The sequence below is a fragment of the Heptranchias perlo genome, chromosome 10 (assembly GCF_035084215.1).
Source record: "Heptranchias perlo isolate sHepPer1 chromosome 10, sHepPer1.hap1, whole genome shotgun sequence".
Classification (NCBI taxonomy): Eukaryota; Metazoa; Chordata; class Chondrichthyes; order Hexanchiformes; family Hexanchidae; genus Heptranchias; species Heptranchias perlo.
In genome coordinates, this window is record NC_090334.1 from 1349029 (window position 1) to 1367206 (window position 18178).

At 44.0% G+C, this 18178-nt stretch overlaps 1 protein-coding gene across 1 annotated transcript in view; it reads right to left on the reverse strand.

Moving 5' to 3' along the window:
* Positions 1-142: 142 nt before the first annotated feature.
* Positions 143-18178, reverse strand: part of slc39a9 (solute carrier family 39 member 9) — a 34621-nt gene continuing 16585 nt past the window's right edge. The window contains exons 3-7 of the mRNA XM_067991099.1: positions 9911-10099; positions 6659-6727; positions 4747-4832; positions 3810-3944; positions 143-1331 (exon numbers count right to left, since the gene is read on the reverse strand). Of these exons, the coding sequence (XP_067847200.1) occupies positions 1104-1331; positions 3810-3944; positions 4747-4832; positions 6659-6727; positions 9911-10099 (707 nt within the window). The 3' untranslated portion in view covers positions 143-1103. The remainder of the gene's footprint in view (positions 1332-3809; positions 3945-4746; positions 4833-6658; positions 6728-9910; positions 10100-18178) is intronic.

Here is an 18178-nt window from a genome sequence, read left to right on the forward strand (position 1 = left end):
TGGATGCATGTACAATTTTATCTGCTATGTAACCGGCATTTTCTTGTCTATTTTCTTTAGAAGCAGTCCGCTTTTCAGTTTGAGGAGAGATGTTTACGTGATGCAAGAGAAGGGATAAAAGAAAGGTTGTACAAAACTAATAGAAGGGCCACTTATTAAAAATTTATTTATATTTATCTTAAAAACAAAAAAAATGTAAGATCTGTTAATGTGCATAGAGAGTTGGAGAAATAAGGCAGTCGTCCATGGAATGATTTCAGTTTACATAAAACAACTGAAGCAATAGGACACGGTTCAGAACAATGAATATTCACAAGTCAGCACAGTCATATCAATAGCATTTCATTCTTCACACTTTTATTTCCATGGATCTATGAAAACCTTTCCTGACTGCTACCACTCCCCCACCCAAGTGTGATATGTTTAACCATAAAAATCAAAGATTCAGACGGTTTCTTTTTATTTCCTTTCCCCATGTACATTAACGAAGCACTTTTAAACAAAAAAAATCTTCTTCCAAATACACGAGCCTGGCAAAATCCTACCAATTAAACGCACAGACACTGACTGAACTAGCAGGCACCAAACTCACGGGCTAACAAACTCTTTAAGACTGTACACTTATGAATAAAATCCAGTAAAAATTATATTTCATATACTGCGTAACAAGCCCAGTGTTAATTCTTTTGGCTCGATTAATGCCACGGGTTATCTCTAACGCACCCCAAGTTCTTTTCTAATTTAGTATGTGGCTGAATTCCGTCCTTTGTACCGAGACACCGTTTGGTTAAAGTTACATTCTCTTGTTTGGTTGGAACAAGGGGAATAAGAGATTTCTGGTCATATCTCTCGTTGACACGAAGACAAAACTCAGTTTATATTTTCAGAATGGCTATGCTGCTAGAATTCTTCCCAACTTCCTATTTACAAACTGACCAAAATTTAATTTAATTTATACTTTCAATCCCATTTCATTCGGAATTTCACAGGAAAGACTGAAGGGAGAAAAAGAAAACCACATGCAGCGATCCCGCTCTGCCGACATGGGACCGCTGGCAGACCCTTATTATCCACGCTCCTGTTGGTGCTGGCTCTGCTGACGGTTAATGCTGGTGACCCACCGAGAGGACCAGAGGGACCAAGCAGCCCAGGACAAGGGTGCAAACTTCAAGCCGACTGAGTCCCTTCCCACCGGAATCAGCCTTGTGACTGTGGCCAGTGCCTCCCACTTCCGGGAGCACGTGCACAGTGGCTACGTATAGGAAAGTTCCTGCTGAAAACAGCATGGCGATTCCAGTGGCATTCACTTCTGAAAGTGCTTCTTTACTGCTCTACAATCATAAGAAAACACATGGATAATAAGAAAGCACACATCAACAATTCAGCGGAAACTCTAAAATCCTGAGTGTGCAATAAACAGTTCAATATAAAAGACACTGCATTCTTCAATTTTGAAAACCCAGATCAAGCACTAAGTCAGTCAAGGCAAGAGATTTTGTTTCGAAAATTTGTTCAAATTCAGCCCACAGTGATGGGATGAAATAGTAGGCATTTCAAGTGAAAGGAGTTTGAGCAGTTTCAATCCAGTTTCCAAGTATAAAACTGCCTCTTATGTAATGTCATTAAATTAGCAATCTCACTCAGAAGTGGGAAACAAAAGCACATATCTGCTGACAAAGAAAAAGACTTGCATCTCTATAGCGTCTTTCACAACCTCAGGATATCCCAAAGTGCTTTACAGCCAATCAAGTTCTTTTGAAGTGTAGTCACAGTTGCAATTAAGGAAGCACAGCAGCCAATTTGCACACAGCAAGATCCCACAAACAGCAATGAGATAAAGGACCAATTAAACTGTTTTGGTGTTCAGTTATTACTGGCTTTACTGTGACTATGTTAGCATCTTCTATCAGATCGCATAGCTGCACAGGGTCAAGCCAAGCTGCAACTATTATCCAGGTTATTCAAACCCCGTTCATTGAGTCAAAGAATTCTATCAAGTTGAAATTGTGCTGTGCAATATTTCCCTGCTATTTTAGCAAAGGCCTTAGATCAGGTATTTTAAGATAGCAGAAAGGAGAATTTCCTACAAATACATTTGTTATATAAAAACTAGTTTTTGTCCAGTTTTCACCCATCGCACACTTCAAAGTGTCAAAAGTATGAAAATAGTAGAGGAAGAAAGCCAACTATTCCCTCCTGGTGTTTCTAACATTGATAACCTGCCTGAAAGTCCTGGGGACGTGTGAATCTCATCAGAATACTCGCGTTTTAAAAAAAATCTTAATATCAGGGCCACTTTAAAAGAAACATCAAACAGCTATAGAGAACCAAAATTAACTTGTGGTGCCTTTTTGATTTTTACCATTTTCATTTTTAAAAAAAATATTTAAACAGTGAGGGGGAGCAACTAATCAGCCAGGATCACCATCTAGTGATTCCATCCAATGATCAGTTGCCAGCATTGTCACCTGAGCACATAACCTAACACTCCCAGTGCAGTACTGAGGGAGTGCTGCACGGTTGGAGGTGCCATCTTTCAGATGAGGCCCCTTTTAAATGATCAGGTGGGCATTAATGCTCCAATGGCCTAATTTGCAGCAGAGTTCTCCTGGTCAACATTTTCTCCCTCAACCATCACTACCAAATAAACACATTAACTGATCATTTATTGGCTGCCATGTTTGCCTATGCTACAACAGTGATTGCACTTCAAAAAGTAATCCATTGGCTATAAAGCAGTTAGAAATTTTCTGAGGCATAAGGTGCTATAAAAATCCAAGTGCTTTCCCTTGCATCCCTGCTGGAAAGTACATGTGTGGGCATTAGGGAAGGACAGGATTGGGCTTGGCTGTGATGGCCCCCTTGGCTGACAGCCACAGCCCAGGTTCACACATGAAGAATTCGCATTAGGAGGAGGTACCAGAATTCTCCCTCGGTCTGTGCAGCCCATGAAACTGTACCGCAGCACGAGCTGAGGAGGGGAGAACTGGAGTATAGATTATAGGGGAATGGCTTCAAGGTGTTACCGAGCTCAATGCTACTAGGGGACTGAATTAGTCAACACAGCCAAAGCTCCCAGCGTTAGTGAAAATATTAGATTATATTGATTCAGCTCCCTTGCACCATCAGAGCAGTAAACCCTCAAGGTCAGTGCTCTTCAGTTAGATCATAAAAACTCTATTTCAAAAACTGAAAACACAGAAACAAGAGAGGAAAAAATACAGCCGGTGTTATAATTTTTTGCAATTGTTTGATGTTCGAATTGTATGGTCTGATGTAGAAACTCTTCCTGTTTTCAATTACATTACCTGCTCTGCCATCGCATTATATAATGATGCAATGATAATGGTTTTAATTAACTAGTGCCTGAAACTGCGCCAACTGCCACATATGTTGGCTTGGCTCACTTGGCAGCATTCCCATCTCTAGGTCAGAAATCATGGGTTTCAGCATCAGACCAAAGTCTGACCTCATAATCTAGGCCGACACCTCCAGTGCAGTAGAGGCAGTCAGTCAGAGTTGCCCCATCCTTGGATGAGACATTAAACTGAGGCCCCGTCTGCCTGTTCAGGGGATGTTAAAGATCCCATGGCATTTTCCAAAGAGGAGCAGGGAGTGCTTCTGGTGCCCTGGTCAGTATCTTCTCAAACAATACCAAAAAACAGATCAATTGACCATTCACCTCTGTTGTTTGCAGCATGTTGCTGACATAGTAAGAAGCCGCACGGTAATTCATAGCGCAGTGTTTCGAGGTGCTTTAACGTGGCACGGTGTTGTATGAATACCAGCATTAGTTAATGTTACCATACCTTACTCAGGCCCAGGTAAGTGACCATGGAGAGTAGCGGTGCTGCCAAAGCAAACACCAGTAAGTGCTTCCTGATTCGATTCCTTTCAAGTCCTGCGTGCATGAGGAAAGAAACCAGACCAAAAGCAGCTGGGGCCTAAAAAGAGAGGAACACAAAGGTTGCAGTGCATTAAATAGCCCAACGCACGGTGCTTACAGTAACTCGAATCACGAGATTCCCCCCACAACCTCAGATTCTGTGCTCAAGTCTCTGGAGTGGGGCTTGAACCCACAACCCTCTGACTCAGAGGCGAGAGTGCTACCCACCTGAACCATGGCTGTGTTGAATAAAGTATATTGAGGAGGAATTGGGACAAAACAAACGCACTGACACGAGTGCAGTCTCAACATCACTGCAGAAAGGACATTGTTGATTTAACTTATCAGAAACACATTCCAATTGTTTCAAACAAACAGAGACGGATGATAGGAAAATACATTGTCGCTGGCAATCCTTAGGTGCCCTGAGAAGGTGCTAGTGGGTTGCCTTCTTGAATCGCTGGTGGCAGTTTGCTACTTTAGAGGGCAGTTAAGAGTCAGCCACACAGATTTGGATCTGGAGTCACATATAGGCCAGGCCGAGTAACGACTGCAGGTTTTCTTCCCTAAAGTGAACCAGTTGGGTTTTTACGACAATCCGACAGCTTCACGGTCACTTTTACTGATACCAGGTTTTTTTTTCCTTTCTTGATTTAAAAAAAAATCTGAATTCCAATTCTCAAACTGCCATGGTGGGATTTGAACTGGCGGCCTCTGACTTACTAGTCCAGGCCACTGTACCCATGTCTAAAGGGGGAAAATGTCCAGTTAACTCCAAACATCACTGAAAATCGATCTCGAATCCTAAAACGTGGAATACAGTAAAGAAAGAATGGGAAATCCAAGATTTGGATACTTACTTTGTGCAACATTATAGCTACAAATACAATCAACTGTACACTCGTCTGCGATGTGGAAGCTGCTGCACCCAATGCAACGCCATCCGCTGTAAGGAAAAGGAATAGATGAGGCTGGGCTGTGCGGGGGGATACAGAAATAAAAGATGCTGCTTCAAACTCATTAACTTAATGGGCAAAACTGGTGCCAGAGAAAGGCTGTGGATTTGATCCAGCTAATGGCTCAACCTGCCATTACAGGTTCCACTGCTCACACTCGGGGGAAGAGGGGGGCACCATGAGGCAATCTGGAAAAGCCAAGAAAGAGCAGGTCTTAAATGAACAGAGCACTGAGAGAGAATAGCTCAGAAGACAGCAACCCTCAGCAGGTGAGAGTGCATTGAAGACGCAAAAAACATTTAAAAAGTTCACTGGAGACAGTGTGCAATCAGAAATGTACATAGGACTGATTAATCATAGTTAAGTCTTTAGGAATTATTCTAACAAGCTACAACATGTGTAACAATAATAGTCTATAATCTGTGGTGCTGAGTTTCAGCTAATCCATGAAACCATTTAAATCTGAATTTCATGTTTAGTTTTGAATGCCTAAAAATCACTATTAAACAGCAATAACAGGCTTCCCAATAGTTCATCATAACATTTGGAAAAATTTGCAGGGCTATGGGGAAGAGCAGGGGAGTGGGAAGAATTGGGTAGCTCTTCGAAAGAACTGGCACAGGCACGACGGGCTGAATGGCCTCCTTCTGTGCTGTATCATTCTATGATTCATTTAAGTTAGCTATAAAGTGCCAGGTTCAGTCACTGCTCTGTACTGAGTTAGGTGATCTCAGTCATGGCAACAGGGTGCTATGACTAGACTCAGCAGCCCTGGAATGGCTATGTTCATCTCATGCTGGGGTACCAGACTGCAGCCCTCCAATATCTCAGACAAAGCGGTCACACTTCATGCATGTTAGACAGTGGCTGTCACAATATTCAATCACAAGGTGCCTCGCAGCAAAGTCCCTACCTATCGTCGTCATGGGATAGTGACCACCCTGGCTGTTTCTTTATTGCTCCTCCTCCCCAGATCAGAGTGTTGAAGTAACTGGAACTCAATGCTTAACACAGTAAATTTAAACTTATAACCTCGTAAGCCTGGATGCAGGTTATGGGACATGCATTTCCTAAATCCTTCTAAAAAGTTACAAATGCAAAACTGATCGCATTCGTGTTGTGTGAATTTGTTCCAGAAAACTACCTTGACACAAACACTTCAGGAACTTGTGAAATGATCAACTCACCTAATATAAATATAGGTTTACAGTACTAGTTGTATTGCACACAAATGAAGGGTGGGGAGAGAGAGAGAGAGAGAGAGAGAGAGAGAGAGAGAGAGCTTGAAAAAAAAATTACACAACAAAATCCTTTTGTGGGCGCCTCTATTATGCTGAAACTAAACTGCTACAGGAGAACTCTTTCAAGTAATAAGCTGTTAGACCACAAGATGGAACAAAAATGAAGTTACACAAAAAATAGCTGGTTAAAATAATCAGCTCAGAATCAAAACCTCTGCAGGATCAAGCGGCAGGGGCAAAAGAAAGGCATCCCAAAAAGACCTTGTATGGTTACAGCAGCTTAGAAAAATCTTTGCATTTTAGCACTACACTTGGATCAGGCGACTGATACATGGGGCAGTGGGCCGGAAATGGTTCGACATATTCTGTGCTTAGATTTGGTTCACCATTTGCTTGAATGCATCACACATCAGCAATCGGAATGATGAATCGAGCCATTAAAAGAGCACCAGTGGTCCTGGGACTGCACCATCAGCTTGTTATTTTGAAACCCTGGCATGTATTTTGGACACATTGGTAGAAGTGCTGAAGCAGTGCTATTAAAGCTGTCACACGACATGATGAATTAGCATTACCTGCTGCATGAACCACCAGTCCAAGTGTGGTGGTGATCTTGGTATTTGCTGTTCTTGCAGCTTCAGGGTCTGAAAGGCATATTAAAAACACAATGAACCGTGCAGAGAACTCCCGCAAATTAAACGCAGTATGGATCATTTCAGTGGGGTATTTTCATATATAAGCCATTTCTTTGATCCCTATGTCCCTTCACTTGCTTGGATGCCCACAGCCAAGCTTCTTGTAGTTAATCAGAAGGTACCAAAGGTCCCGCTGGCAAGATTCTGCCCTTTTCAATACTTCAGCCCAAGAGATGCTGCAGCCCTTGCTCTGCCACTGGTGTCTTCTCTCTTGACAAAGCCTAGATTAGTAACTAAGGTGTATAATGGTCTTTGGGAGTTAATAACCACACAGGGTCAGTGTTGTTGCTAACTCCCAAAGACTATTACACACACATATTGAATCACTTGTCTGTCTTACAACAGTTTTAACATTATTTTCTCATTAAAGCACATTTTTGATTTTGATCCTTTTTTGTGTGCAAAGGAACGACCATAAAATTTGTTGTTTTGGTTGAACTGATGTTTTAAAGTCACTGTTACTTTTACACCAGTTAGGAAAATCCAGAAATTGGAAGAGTCCTGAAGTCATATCGCAGGTTTACAAGTCAGAGCAGTCTGCGGTGGGCTGCACTATTGAGTATTAACTCGTGTCTCTGACGGACAGAGTCCTCACACCAAAATATAGCTTTTATTAGTGATTTTGTAAAGAAAGCTGTTAAATGCCTTGGAAGTGCTGAAATTTTGCAGCATTTTCACAGGGTGTGGAATGCAAAGCAGAGGAACTTATGCTTCAATTATCCAGAGCCTTGGTCAGACCCCATCTGGAGTACTGTTCATGGCCTTGCAGGGAGTACAGCGCAGATTCACCAGAATTATACCGGGCTAAAAGGGTTAAACTACGAGGATGGGTTGCATGAACTTGGTTTGTATTCTCTTGAGTTTAGAAGATTTGTGGGTGATTTAAATGAGGTGTTTAAAATGATAACAGGATTCGATAGGGTAGATACAAAGAAACGATTTCCTCTGATGGGTGAATACAGAACAAGAGGGCATAATGTTAAAATTAGAGCCAGGCCATTCAGGAGCAAAATCAGGAATCACTTTCACAAAATGGGTAGTAGAAAGACTGGTAAATGGAGTTGAGCTGCCATGATCTAATCGAATGGCAGAACAGGCTTGAGGGACTGAATGTCCTGCTCCTGTTCCTATGTACAAAAGTAAACCTGATTGGAATCATGTAGGACCACTTTTCTTTTCGATATATTAATGATTTGTACTTGAGTATACAGTGCATAACTTTAAAGTTTGCAGATGACACGGAACTCTGAAATGTAGTAAACAATGTGAAGGATAGTAACAGACTTCAGGGGGACATCGACAGACTGGTGAAATGGACAGACACATGGCAGATGAAATTTAAAGCAGAGAAGTGTGAAGTGATACATTTTAGTAGGAAGAATGAGGAGCAGCAATATAAACTAAATGGTACAATTTTAAATTATTTTACAACACCAAGTTATAGTCCAACAAATTTATTTTAAATTCCACAAGCTATCGGAGGCTTCCTCCTTCCTCAGGTGAACGGTGTGGAAATGAAATTTTCGAATCCTTCGCATTTGAAAATCACAGAACAATGCCTGGTGATTACTGCCCGTTGCCAAGGCAATCACAGTGAGCAGACAGAAAGGTGTCACCTAAAAGGCCACCGAATATACAAACCCCCACACCGTTCACCTGACCAAGGAGGAAGCCTCCGAAAGCTTGTGGAATTTAAAATAAATTTGTTGGACTATAACTTGGTGTTATAAAATTGTTTACAATTGTCAAACCCAGTCCATCACCGGCATCTCCACATTACAATTTTAAAGGCAGTGCAGAAACAGAGAGACCTGGGGGTGCACATACACAAATCTTTGAAGGTGGCAGGACAAGTTGAGAAGGCTGTTAAAAAGACATACGGGACCCTTGACTTTATAAATAGAGGCATAGAGTACAAAAGCAAGGAAGTTATGCTAAACCTTTATAAAACAATTTAGGCACCGCACTTTAGGAAGGATGTCAAGGCCTTAGAGAGGGTGCAGAAGAGATTTACCAGAATGATTCCAGGGATGAGAGACTTGAGTTATGTGGAGAGACTGGAGAAGTTTCTCCTTAGAGCAGAGAAGGTTATGGGGAGATTTGATAGAGGTGTTCAAAGTCATGAAGGGTTTTGATAGAGAATAGATAGGGAGAAACTGTTTCCAGTGGCAGGAAGTCAGTAACCAGGGGACACAGATTTAAGGTAGCTGGCAAAAAAACCAGAGGCGACATGAGAAATGTTTTTATGCAGCGAGTTATGATGATCTGGAATGCACTGCCTGAAAGGGTGGTGGAAACAGATTCAATAGCAACTTTCAAAAGGTAATTGGATAAATACTCGAAGGGGAAAAAATTGCAAGGCTCTGGGCAAACAGCAAGGGAGTGGGACGAATTAGATAGTTCATGAAAAGAGCCGGCACAGGCACGATGGGCCGAATGGCCTCCTTCGAAATTCTCCTCTTTACACAATTCTCAACCCATTATGTAAAAATTGATCACCCTTCATTTAAGGCACACGTTATTGGGAAAACAGGCCACTAGTTTGCTGCTATAACTTCAATACATTGGTTTCCAAGGGCTGTGATAAAAGTGGCAGAGCTGGAAGAGTCAGACTAAGGAGGAGGAAAAGCAGGGATGATGCATTAAAATTTTTTATATGGTGCAGGGATTGAGTGTGGGTGCAGTACTTCAATTCTACCAGTCTAAATATTGCACAAAATGAACTGATTTTTAGCCTAGCTTTGGGACAGCCTTGTATGAAACACAAGGCATGGGAACAGTGAGGTCTCGCAGCTGCAGGAAAGCTACATTTGATGGGCTGCCTTCCATACATTCCTAAAATTTCAGCAGCAACTTCTCATTCCCAAACTTTAGCTGGACTGTAACAAAGCCTTGAATGCTTCACTTGTTCAGCTTGGATTTAAAACTAAACAGTTACCTTCGACCAGTGCTTCTTCATCTGGGCTGATCACTACTTGCTTCAAATTTTCAGACTGTTTGAACAAACCCTTGAACCCTTAGGAGACAGTTAAGAAGCAGAAATGCCAAATACCATACAGCCCAGTTTCAGCTCACCATGTCTCACGGCATTATTTAGCAGAGCTAGCTGTTGAGATTTTAAGTGCCTCTTACCATCGCTAGAGTGCATGTGAGAACTGCCTATCTGGTCGACTAGGAGCATAAAAACAAATCCAAGGACCAGTGAAACACCAATGTATGCATGCAACGCAATGTGCTCGTGCTCGTGCACAGCCTCTGCCGATTGTCCTGTCTTTAACGGATCGTCCACCTTTTCCGCTTCACCTCCGTGGGGGTGTTTATCTGAGGAAGAGTAAAAATAGATTTAAATCAGACTACACCTTTATAAGGGGGGGCCTTTCTTTACTACTTAAATGGGAATCATAGAAAGGTTACAACATGGAAGGAGGCCATTTGGCCCATCGAGTCCGTGCCGGCTCTATGCAAGAGCAATCCAGCTAGTCACATTCCCCCGCCCTATCCCCGTAGCCCTGCAAATTTTTTCCTTTCAAGTACTTATCCAGTTTCCTTTTGAAGGCCATGATTGAATCTGCCTCCACCACCCCCTCGAGCAGTACATTCCAGATCATAACCACTCGCTGTGTAAAAAGGTTTTTCCTCATGTCACCTTTGGCTCTTTTGCCAATCACCTTAAATCTATGTCCTCTGGTTCTTGACCCTGCCGCCAATGGGAACAGTTTCTCTCTATCTAGAACTTTCATGATTTTGAATACCTCTATCAAATCTCCTCGCAACCCTCTCTGTTCCAAGAAGAACAACCCCAGTTTCTCCAGTCTATCCACGTAACTAAAGTCTCTCATCCCTGGAATCATTCTAGTAAATCTCTTCTGCACCCTCTCTTAGGCCATCACATCTTTCCTGAAGTGCGGTGCCCAGAATTGGACACAATACTCCAGTTGTGGGTGAACCAGTGTTTTATAAAGGTTCGTCATGACTTCTATGCCTCTATTTATAAAGCCCAGGATCCTGTACGCTTTTTAACCGCTTCCTCAACCTGCCCTGTCACCTTCAAAGATTTGTGCCCCCAGATCCCTCTGTTCCTGTACCCCATTTAGTGTTGTGCCCTCTAGTTTATATTGCCTCTCCTCGTTTTTCCCACTGAAATGTATCACTTCGCATTTGTCCACGTTAAATTTCACCTGCCACGTGTCCGCCCATTCCACCAGCCCGTCTATATCCTGTTGAAGTCTATCACTATCCTCCTCACTGTTTACTACCCTTCCACGTTTTTGTGTTATCTGCGAATTTTGAAATTGTGCCCTGTACACCCAAGTCCAAGTCATTAACATATATCAAGAAAAGCAGAAGTCCCAGCACCAACCCCTAGGGAACACCACTACACCTCCCTCCAGTCCGAAAAACAACTTGTTTCCCGTCATTTAGCCAATTCTGTGTCCATGTTGCCACTGCCCCCTTTATTCCATGGGCCGCAATCTTGATAAGCCTATCAAACGCCTTTTGAAAGTCCATATACACCACATCAACTGCATTGTCCTTATCAACCCTCTCTGTTACCTCATCAAAAAACTCTGCGAGAACAGATGCGACGATGACTGAGAAACTGGGAGAATGGAATAGTCCTTACAGGAAGCAGGGTGGGAGGAATGTTCAAACATTGTGCCGATTTAGGGACCTCACAGGTCACTCTTGAATCAACTACGTTTAAAACTTTACAAGTTTTCACTACCGTGCAAAAAAAAAATCAACCAACACTGAATCAAAGCAAGGTGCCATGGGAAGGGGAGCGGGTTTATGGAAGAGTGGACCAGTGTGTCACGGAGGTAACGGTCCCTTCGGAATGCTCAAAGGGGAGGGGAAGATGTGTTTGGCATCGCGCTGGAAGTGGCGGAAATGGCAGAGGCTGGAAGGTGAGGACAAGGGGGACCCTATTATGGTTCTAGGAGGGAGAGGAAGGGATGAGGGCAGAAGTGCAGGAAATAGGACAGACATGTTCGAGGGCCCTGTCAACGACAGTGGAGGGGAATCCTCGGTTGAGGAAAAAGGAAGACATATCAGAAGCACTGGTGTGGAAGGTGGCATCATTGGAACAGATGCAACGAAGTCTGGGAGAGTGGAATGGAGTCCCTACAGGAAGCAGGGTGGAAAGTGTAATCAAGATAGCTGTGGGAGTCGTTGGGCTTATAATAAATACTGGTTGACAGCCTATCCCCAGAAATGAAGATAGAGAAGTTGAGGAAGGGAAGGGAAGGGTCGGAGATGGACCTTGTGAAGGCGAGGGAAGGGTGGAAATTAGAAGCAAAGTTGAAGAAATTTCGGAGCGAGACCAGGAAGCAACACCGATACAATCATCAATGTACCGGAAAAAGAGGTGAGGGAGGGGGCCTGAGTAGGACTGGAACAAGGACTATTCCATGTATCCCACAAAAAGGCAGGCATAGCTAGGACCCATACGGGTTCCCATAGTGACATCTTCTATTTGGAGGAAGTGAGTGGAGTCAAAGGAGACGTTGTTCAATGCAAGAACAAGGGTGGTGAAGGATGGGGACTGGTTGGGCCAGCATTCACGAAAGCGGAGGAGGGCCGGAGGATGATGCCACCTTCCACACCAGTGCTTCTGATATGTCGTCTTCTTTTCTCAACCGGGGAATCCCCCCACTGTGGTTGATTGGGCCCTCGACCTTGTCCGTCCCATTTCCGGCACTTCAGTGATTTACTTGTACTTCTTTCAATTTAGTATACTGTATTCGCTGCTCACGATGAGGTCTCCTCTACATTGTGCAGAATGGGTGATCGCTTTGCTGAACACCTCTGCTCTGTCTGCAAGGCAGTCGCTTGCCATTTTAATTCTCCATCCCACTCCGACCTCGGCCTCTTATACTGTTCCAATGAAGCTCAACGGAAGCTCAAGAAAAAGCACTCCATCTTTCGGTAAGGCACTTTACAGCTTTTTGGACTCAACATTGATTTCAATAACTTCAGACCACTGCTCCCATTTTTTCAGCCAGCAGGTGTTCTGCTGTTGCCATTTACAGCTCCTCTAGACCCAAGGCGGGATTTCGGAGCGCTGAGAACAGCTGAGAGGAGCGGATCAGAGCAGAGGGAGTGTCCCATAAAAAGGCGGGATTTCGGAGCGCTGAGAACAGCTGAGAGGAGCGGATCAGAGCAGAGGGAGTGTCCCATAAAAAGGCGGGATTTCGGAGCGCTGAGAACAGCTGAGAGGAGCGGATCAGAGCAGAGGGAGTGTCCCATAAAAAGGCGGGATTTCGGAGCGCTGAGAACAGCTGAGAGGAGCGGAGGGAGCTGCGACAGAGTTCGAAGTGACATCAGGAATCAGAAAGGGACGTGACACAGGGGAGGCACCTGATTGGTGAGTAGGTTCAGGTGAGTATTTCTACTTATCTACAGTAACTAAAGTAAAAAGAAAGGGAAGGTCTGCAGGTCTTATAGCAAGTAGCGTTTTTTTAGTGAATCAAGGTCCCTAGTGTAGTTAACATTCTCTAAATTAAGAATAATTTAAAGGAGTAAACTCCTTAAAGGGAGTGGTAAGTAGTTTTTCTTTCCTTTTTTTTTCTCTTGACATAGTAGTTGTTGTTAAGCTAACTTAAGGGTTAAGTCATGGCAGGAGATCCCAGACCCGTGTCATGTTCCTCTTGGGGGATGTGGGAATTCAGGGATCCTTCTTGTGTCCCTGATTCCTTCACCTGCGGGAAGTGTGTCCAGCTGCAGCTATTGTTTGACCGCTTGACGGCTCTGGAGCTGCGGATGGACTCACTTTGGAGCATCCGCGATGCTGAGGAAGTCGTGGATAGCACGTTCAGTGAGTTGGTCACACCACAGATAAAAATTACTGAGGGAGATAGTGAATGGGTGACCAACAGACAGAGGAAGAGTAGGAAGGCAGTAGAGGGGTCCCCTGCGGTCATCTCCCTCCAAAACAGGTATACCGTTTTGGATACTGTTGGGGGAGATGGCTCACCAGGGGCGGGTGACAGCGGCCAGGTTCATGGCACCGTGGCTGGCTCTGCTGCACAGGAGGGCAGGAAAAAGAGTGGCAGAGCTATAGTGATAGGGGACTCGATTGTAAGGGGAATAGACAGGCGTTTCTGTGGACGCAACCGAGACTCCAGGATGGTATGTTGCCTCCCTGGTGCAAGGGTCAGGGATGTCTCGGAGCGGCTGCAGAACATTCTGGAGGGGGAGGGTGAACAGCCAGTTGTCGTGGTGCATACAGGCACCAACGATATAGGTAAAAAACGGGATGAGGTCCTACAAGCTGAATTTAGGGAGTTAGGAGTTAAACTAAAAAGTAGGACCTCAAAGGTAGTAATCTCAGGATTGCTACCAGTGCCACGGGCTAGTCAGAGTAGGAATGACAGGATAGCTAGGATGAATACGTGGCTTGAGAGATGGTGCAAGAGGGAGGGATTCAAATTCCTGGGCCATTGGAACCGGTTCTGGGGGAGGTGGGATCAGTACAAATTGGACGGTCTGCATCTGGGCAGGACTGGAACCAATGTCCTAGGGGGACTGTTTGCTAGTGCTGTTGGGGAGGGTTTAAACTAGTGTGGCAGGGGGATGGGAACCGATGCAGGAAGTCAGTGGGAAATAAAGTGGTGACAGAAACAAAAGGCAGTAAGGGAGAGTGTACAAAACATGACCGGACAGATGGTCTGAGAAAGCAGGGCAAAGACCAAGGGAAGTCTAGATTAAACTGCATTTATTTCAATGCAAGAAGTCTGATGGGCAAGGCAGATGAACTCAGGGCATGGATGGGTACATGGGACTGGGATGTTATAGCTATTACTGAAACATGGATAAGGGAGGGGCAGGACTGGCAGCTCAATGTTCCAGGGTACAGATGCTATAAGAAAGAGAGAGCAGGAGGTAAGAGAGGAGGGGGAGTTGCGTTCTTGATTAGGGAGAACATCACGGCAGTAGTGAGAGGGGATATATCCGAGGGTTCGCCCACTGAGTCCATATGGGTAGAACTGAAGAATAAGAAGGGAGAGATCACTTTGATAGGATTGTACTACAGACCCCCAAATAGTCAACGGGAAATTGAGGAGCAAATATGTAAGGAGATTACAGACAGCTGCAAGAAAAATAGGGTGGTAATAGTAGGGGACTTTAACTTTCCCAACATTGACTGGGACAGCCATAGCATTAGGGGCTTGGATGGAGAGAAATTTGTTGAGTGTATTCAGGAGGAATTTCTCATTCAGTATGTGGATGGCCCGACCAGAGAGGGGGCAAAACTTGACCGCCTCTTGAGAAATAAGGAAGGGCAGGTGACAGAAGTGTTAGTGAGGGATCACTTTGGGACCAGTGATCATAACTCCAATAGTTTTAAGATAGCTATGGAGAATGATAGGTCTGGCCCAAAAGTTAAAATTCTAAATTGGGGAAAGGCCAATTTTGATGGTATTAGACAGGAACTTTCAGAAGTTGATTGGGAGAGTCTGTTGGCAGGCAAAGGGACGTCTGGTAAGTGGGAGGCTTTCAAAAGTGTGTTAACCAGGGTTCAGGGTAAGCACATTCCTTATAAAGTGAAGGGCAAGGCTGGTAGAAGTAGGGAACCTTGGATGACTCGGGAGATTGAGGCCCTAGTCAAAAAGGAGGCATATGACATGCATAGGCAGCTGGGATCAAGTGGATCCCTTGAAGAGTATAGAGATTGTCGGAGTAGAGTTAAGAGAGAAATCAGGAGGGCAAAAAGGGGACATGAGATTGCTTTGGCAGATAAGGCAAAGGTGAATCCAAAGAGCTTCTACAAATACATAAAGGGCAAAAGAGTAACTAGGGAGAGAGTAGGGCCTCTTAAGGATCAACAAGGTCATCTACGTGCGGAACCACAAGAGATGGGCGAGATCCTAAATGAATATTTCACATCGGTATTTACGGTTGAGAAAGGCATGGATGTTAGGGAACTTGGGGAAATAAATAGTGATGTCTTGAGGAGTGTACATCTTACAGAGAGGGAGGTGCTGGAAGTCTTAACGCGCATCAAGGTAGATAAATCTCCGGGACCTGGTGAAATGTATCCCAGGACGTTATGGGAGATTAGGGAGGAAATTGCGGGTCCCCTAGCAGAGATATTTGAATCATCGACAGCTACAGGTGAGGTGCCTGAAGATTGGAGGGTAGCAAATGTTGTGCCTTTGTTTAAGAAGGGCGGCAGGGAAAAGCCTGGGAACTACAGACCGGTGAGCCTGACATCTGTAGTGGGTAAGTTGTTAGAGGGTATTCTGAGAGACAGGATCTACAGGCATTTGGAGAGGCAGGGACTGATTAGGAACAATCAGCATGGTTTTGTGAGTGGAAAATCATGTCTCACGAATTTGATTGGAGTTTTTTGAAGGGGTAACCAAGAAGATAGATGAGGGCTGTGCAGTAGACGTGGTCTACATGGACTTCAGCAAAGCCTTTGACAAGGTACCGCATGGTAGGTTGTTACATAAGGTTAAATCTCACGGGATCCAAGGTGAGGTAGCCAATTGGATACAAAATTGGATTGACAACAGAAGACAGAGGGTGGTTGTAGAGGGTTGTTTTTCAAACTGGAGGCCTGTGACCAGCGGTGTGCCTCAGGGATCGGTGCTGGGTCTGCTGTTATTTATATTAATGATTTGGATGAGAATTTAGGAGGCATGGTTAGTAAGTTTGCAGATGACACCAAGATTGGTGGCATTGTGGACAGTGAAGAAGGTTATCTAGGATTGCAACGGGATCTTGATAAATTGGGCCAGTGGGCCGATGAATGGCAGATGGAGTTTAATTTAGATAAATGTGAGGTGATGCATTTTGGTAGATCGAATCGGGCCAGGACCTACTCCATTAATGGTAGGGTGCTGGGGAGAGTTATGGAACAAAGAGATCTAGGAGTACAGGTTCATAGCTCCTTGAAAGTGGAGTCACAGGTGGATAGGGTGGTGAAGAAGGCATTCAGCATGCTTGGTTTCATTGGTCAGAACATTGAATACAGGAGTTGGGATGTCTTGTTGAAGTTGTACAAGACATTAGTAAGGCCACACTTGGAATACTGTGTACAGTTCTGGTCACCCTATTATAGAAAGGATATTATTAAACTAGAAAGAGTGCAGAAAAGATTTACTAGGATGCTACTGGGACTTGATGGTTTGACTTATAGGGAGAAGTTGGATAGACTGAGACTTTTTCCCTGGAGAGTAGGAGGTTAAGGGGTGATCTTATGGAAGTCTATAAAATAATGAGGGGCATAGATAAGGTAGATAGTCAAAATCTTTTCCCAAAGGTAGGGGAGTCTATAACGAGGGGACATAGATTTAAGGTGAGAGGGGAGAGATACAAAAGGGTCCAGAGGGGCAATTTTTTCACTCAAAGGGAGGTGAGTGTCTGGAACGAGCTGCCAGAGGCAGTAGTAGAGGCGGGTACAATTTTGTCTTTTAAAAAGCATTTGGACAGTTACATGGGTAAGATGGGTATAGAGGGATATGGGCCAAGTGCAGGCAATTGGAACTAGCTTAGTGGTATAAATTGGGCGACATGGACATGTTGGGCCGAAGGGCCTGTTTCCATGTTGTAAACTTCTATGATTCTATGGGGATCGGGCAGGAAAGCGGAGTTGAGGTTGAAGATGATCTGATGAAATGGCAGAGCAGGCTCAAGGGGCCGTACGGCCTAATCCTGCTCCTATTTTTCGTGTTCTTATTTCAGATTGCCTTTGCTTTTGAAATAGTCTGGGAACACTCACTGCTCAGGTCATTTGGGTGAGGTACTGAATGGTCCCTGCACCCAGGATACTAGATCAAGCACAGGTCAGTACCTTCAGGAGGGTAAAGGAGGAAAGCAAGATACACAAGAGTAAGCAATACCTGGGTGTGATTGTACGGCTAACATCTCATCAAGGGGCGTGGAAAAATCTATAGTGGTGTATTGCTGCTGTATGAACCCCCAAATTAGATCACAACAACTTTCTGGATGTGCATTCAAAAGCAAGGAACCATGAGGAAGAGTATTTATACCTAAAGTATTGCCCTGGACAATGTTGACAGTTCAGCAATTGAAGTTTTACTCCTTTTGAAAATAGGTAATAGGTAAGAATTGCCACACTTCATTTGAAAAAGTACATCTATTTATTAATATGTTAGAAATTCTTATGACACACTTACTTCCTCTGAACGCAACCTTATTTCCTATTGTCACGTATTTTGATATACTTTAGCATCAAGTTTTACCATTATAAATTTCCATGTCCACATTTCCAATGGAAAAGAGATATGCAGAAGAGATTTACTAGAATGAGGGACTTCAGTTACGTGGAGAGACTGGAGAAGCTGGGGTTGTTCTCCTTCGAACAGGGAAGATAAGGGGATATTTGATAGAGGTGTACAAAATCATGAACGGTTTTTATAAGAGTAAATA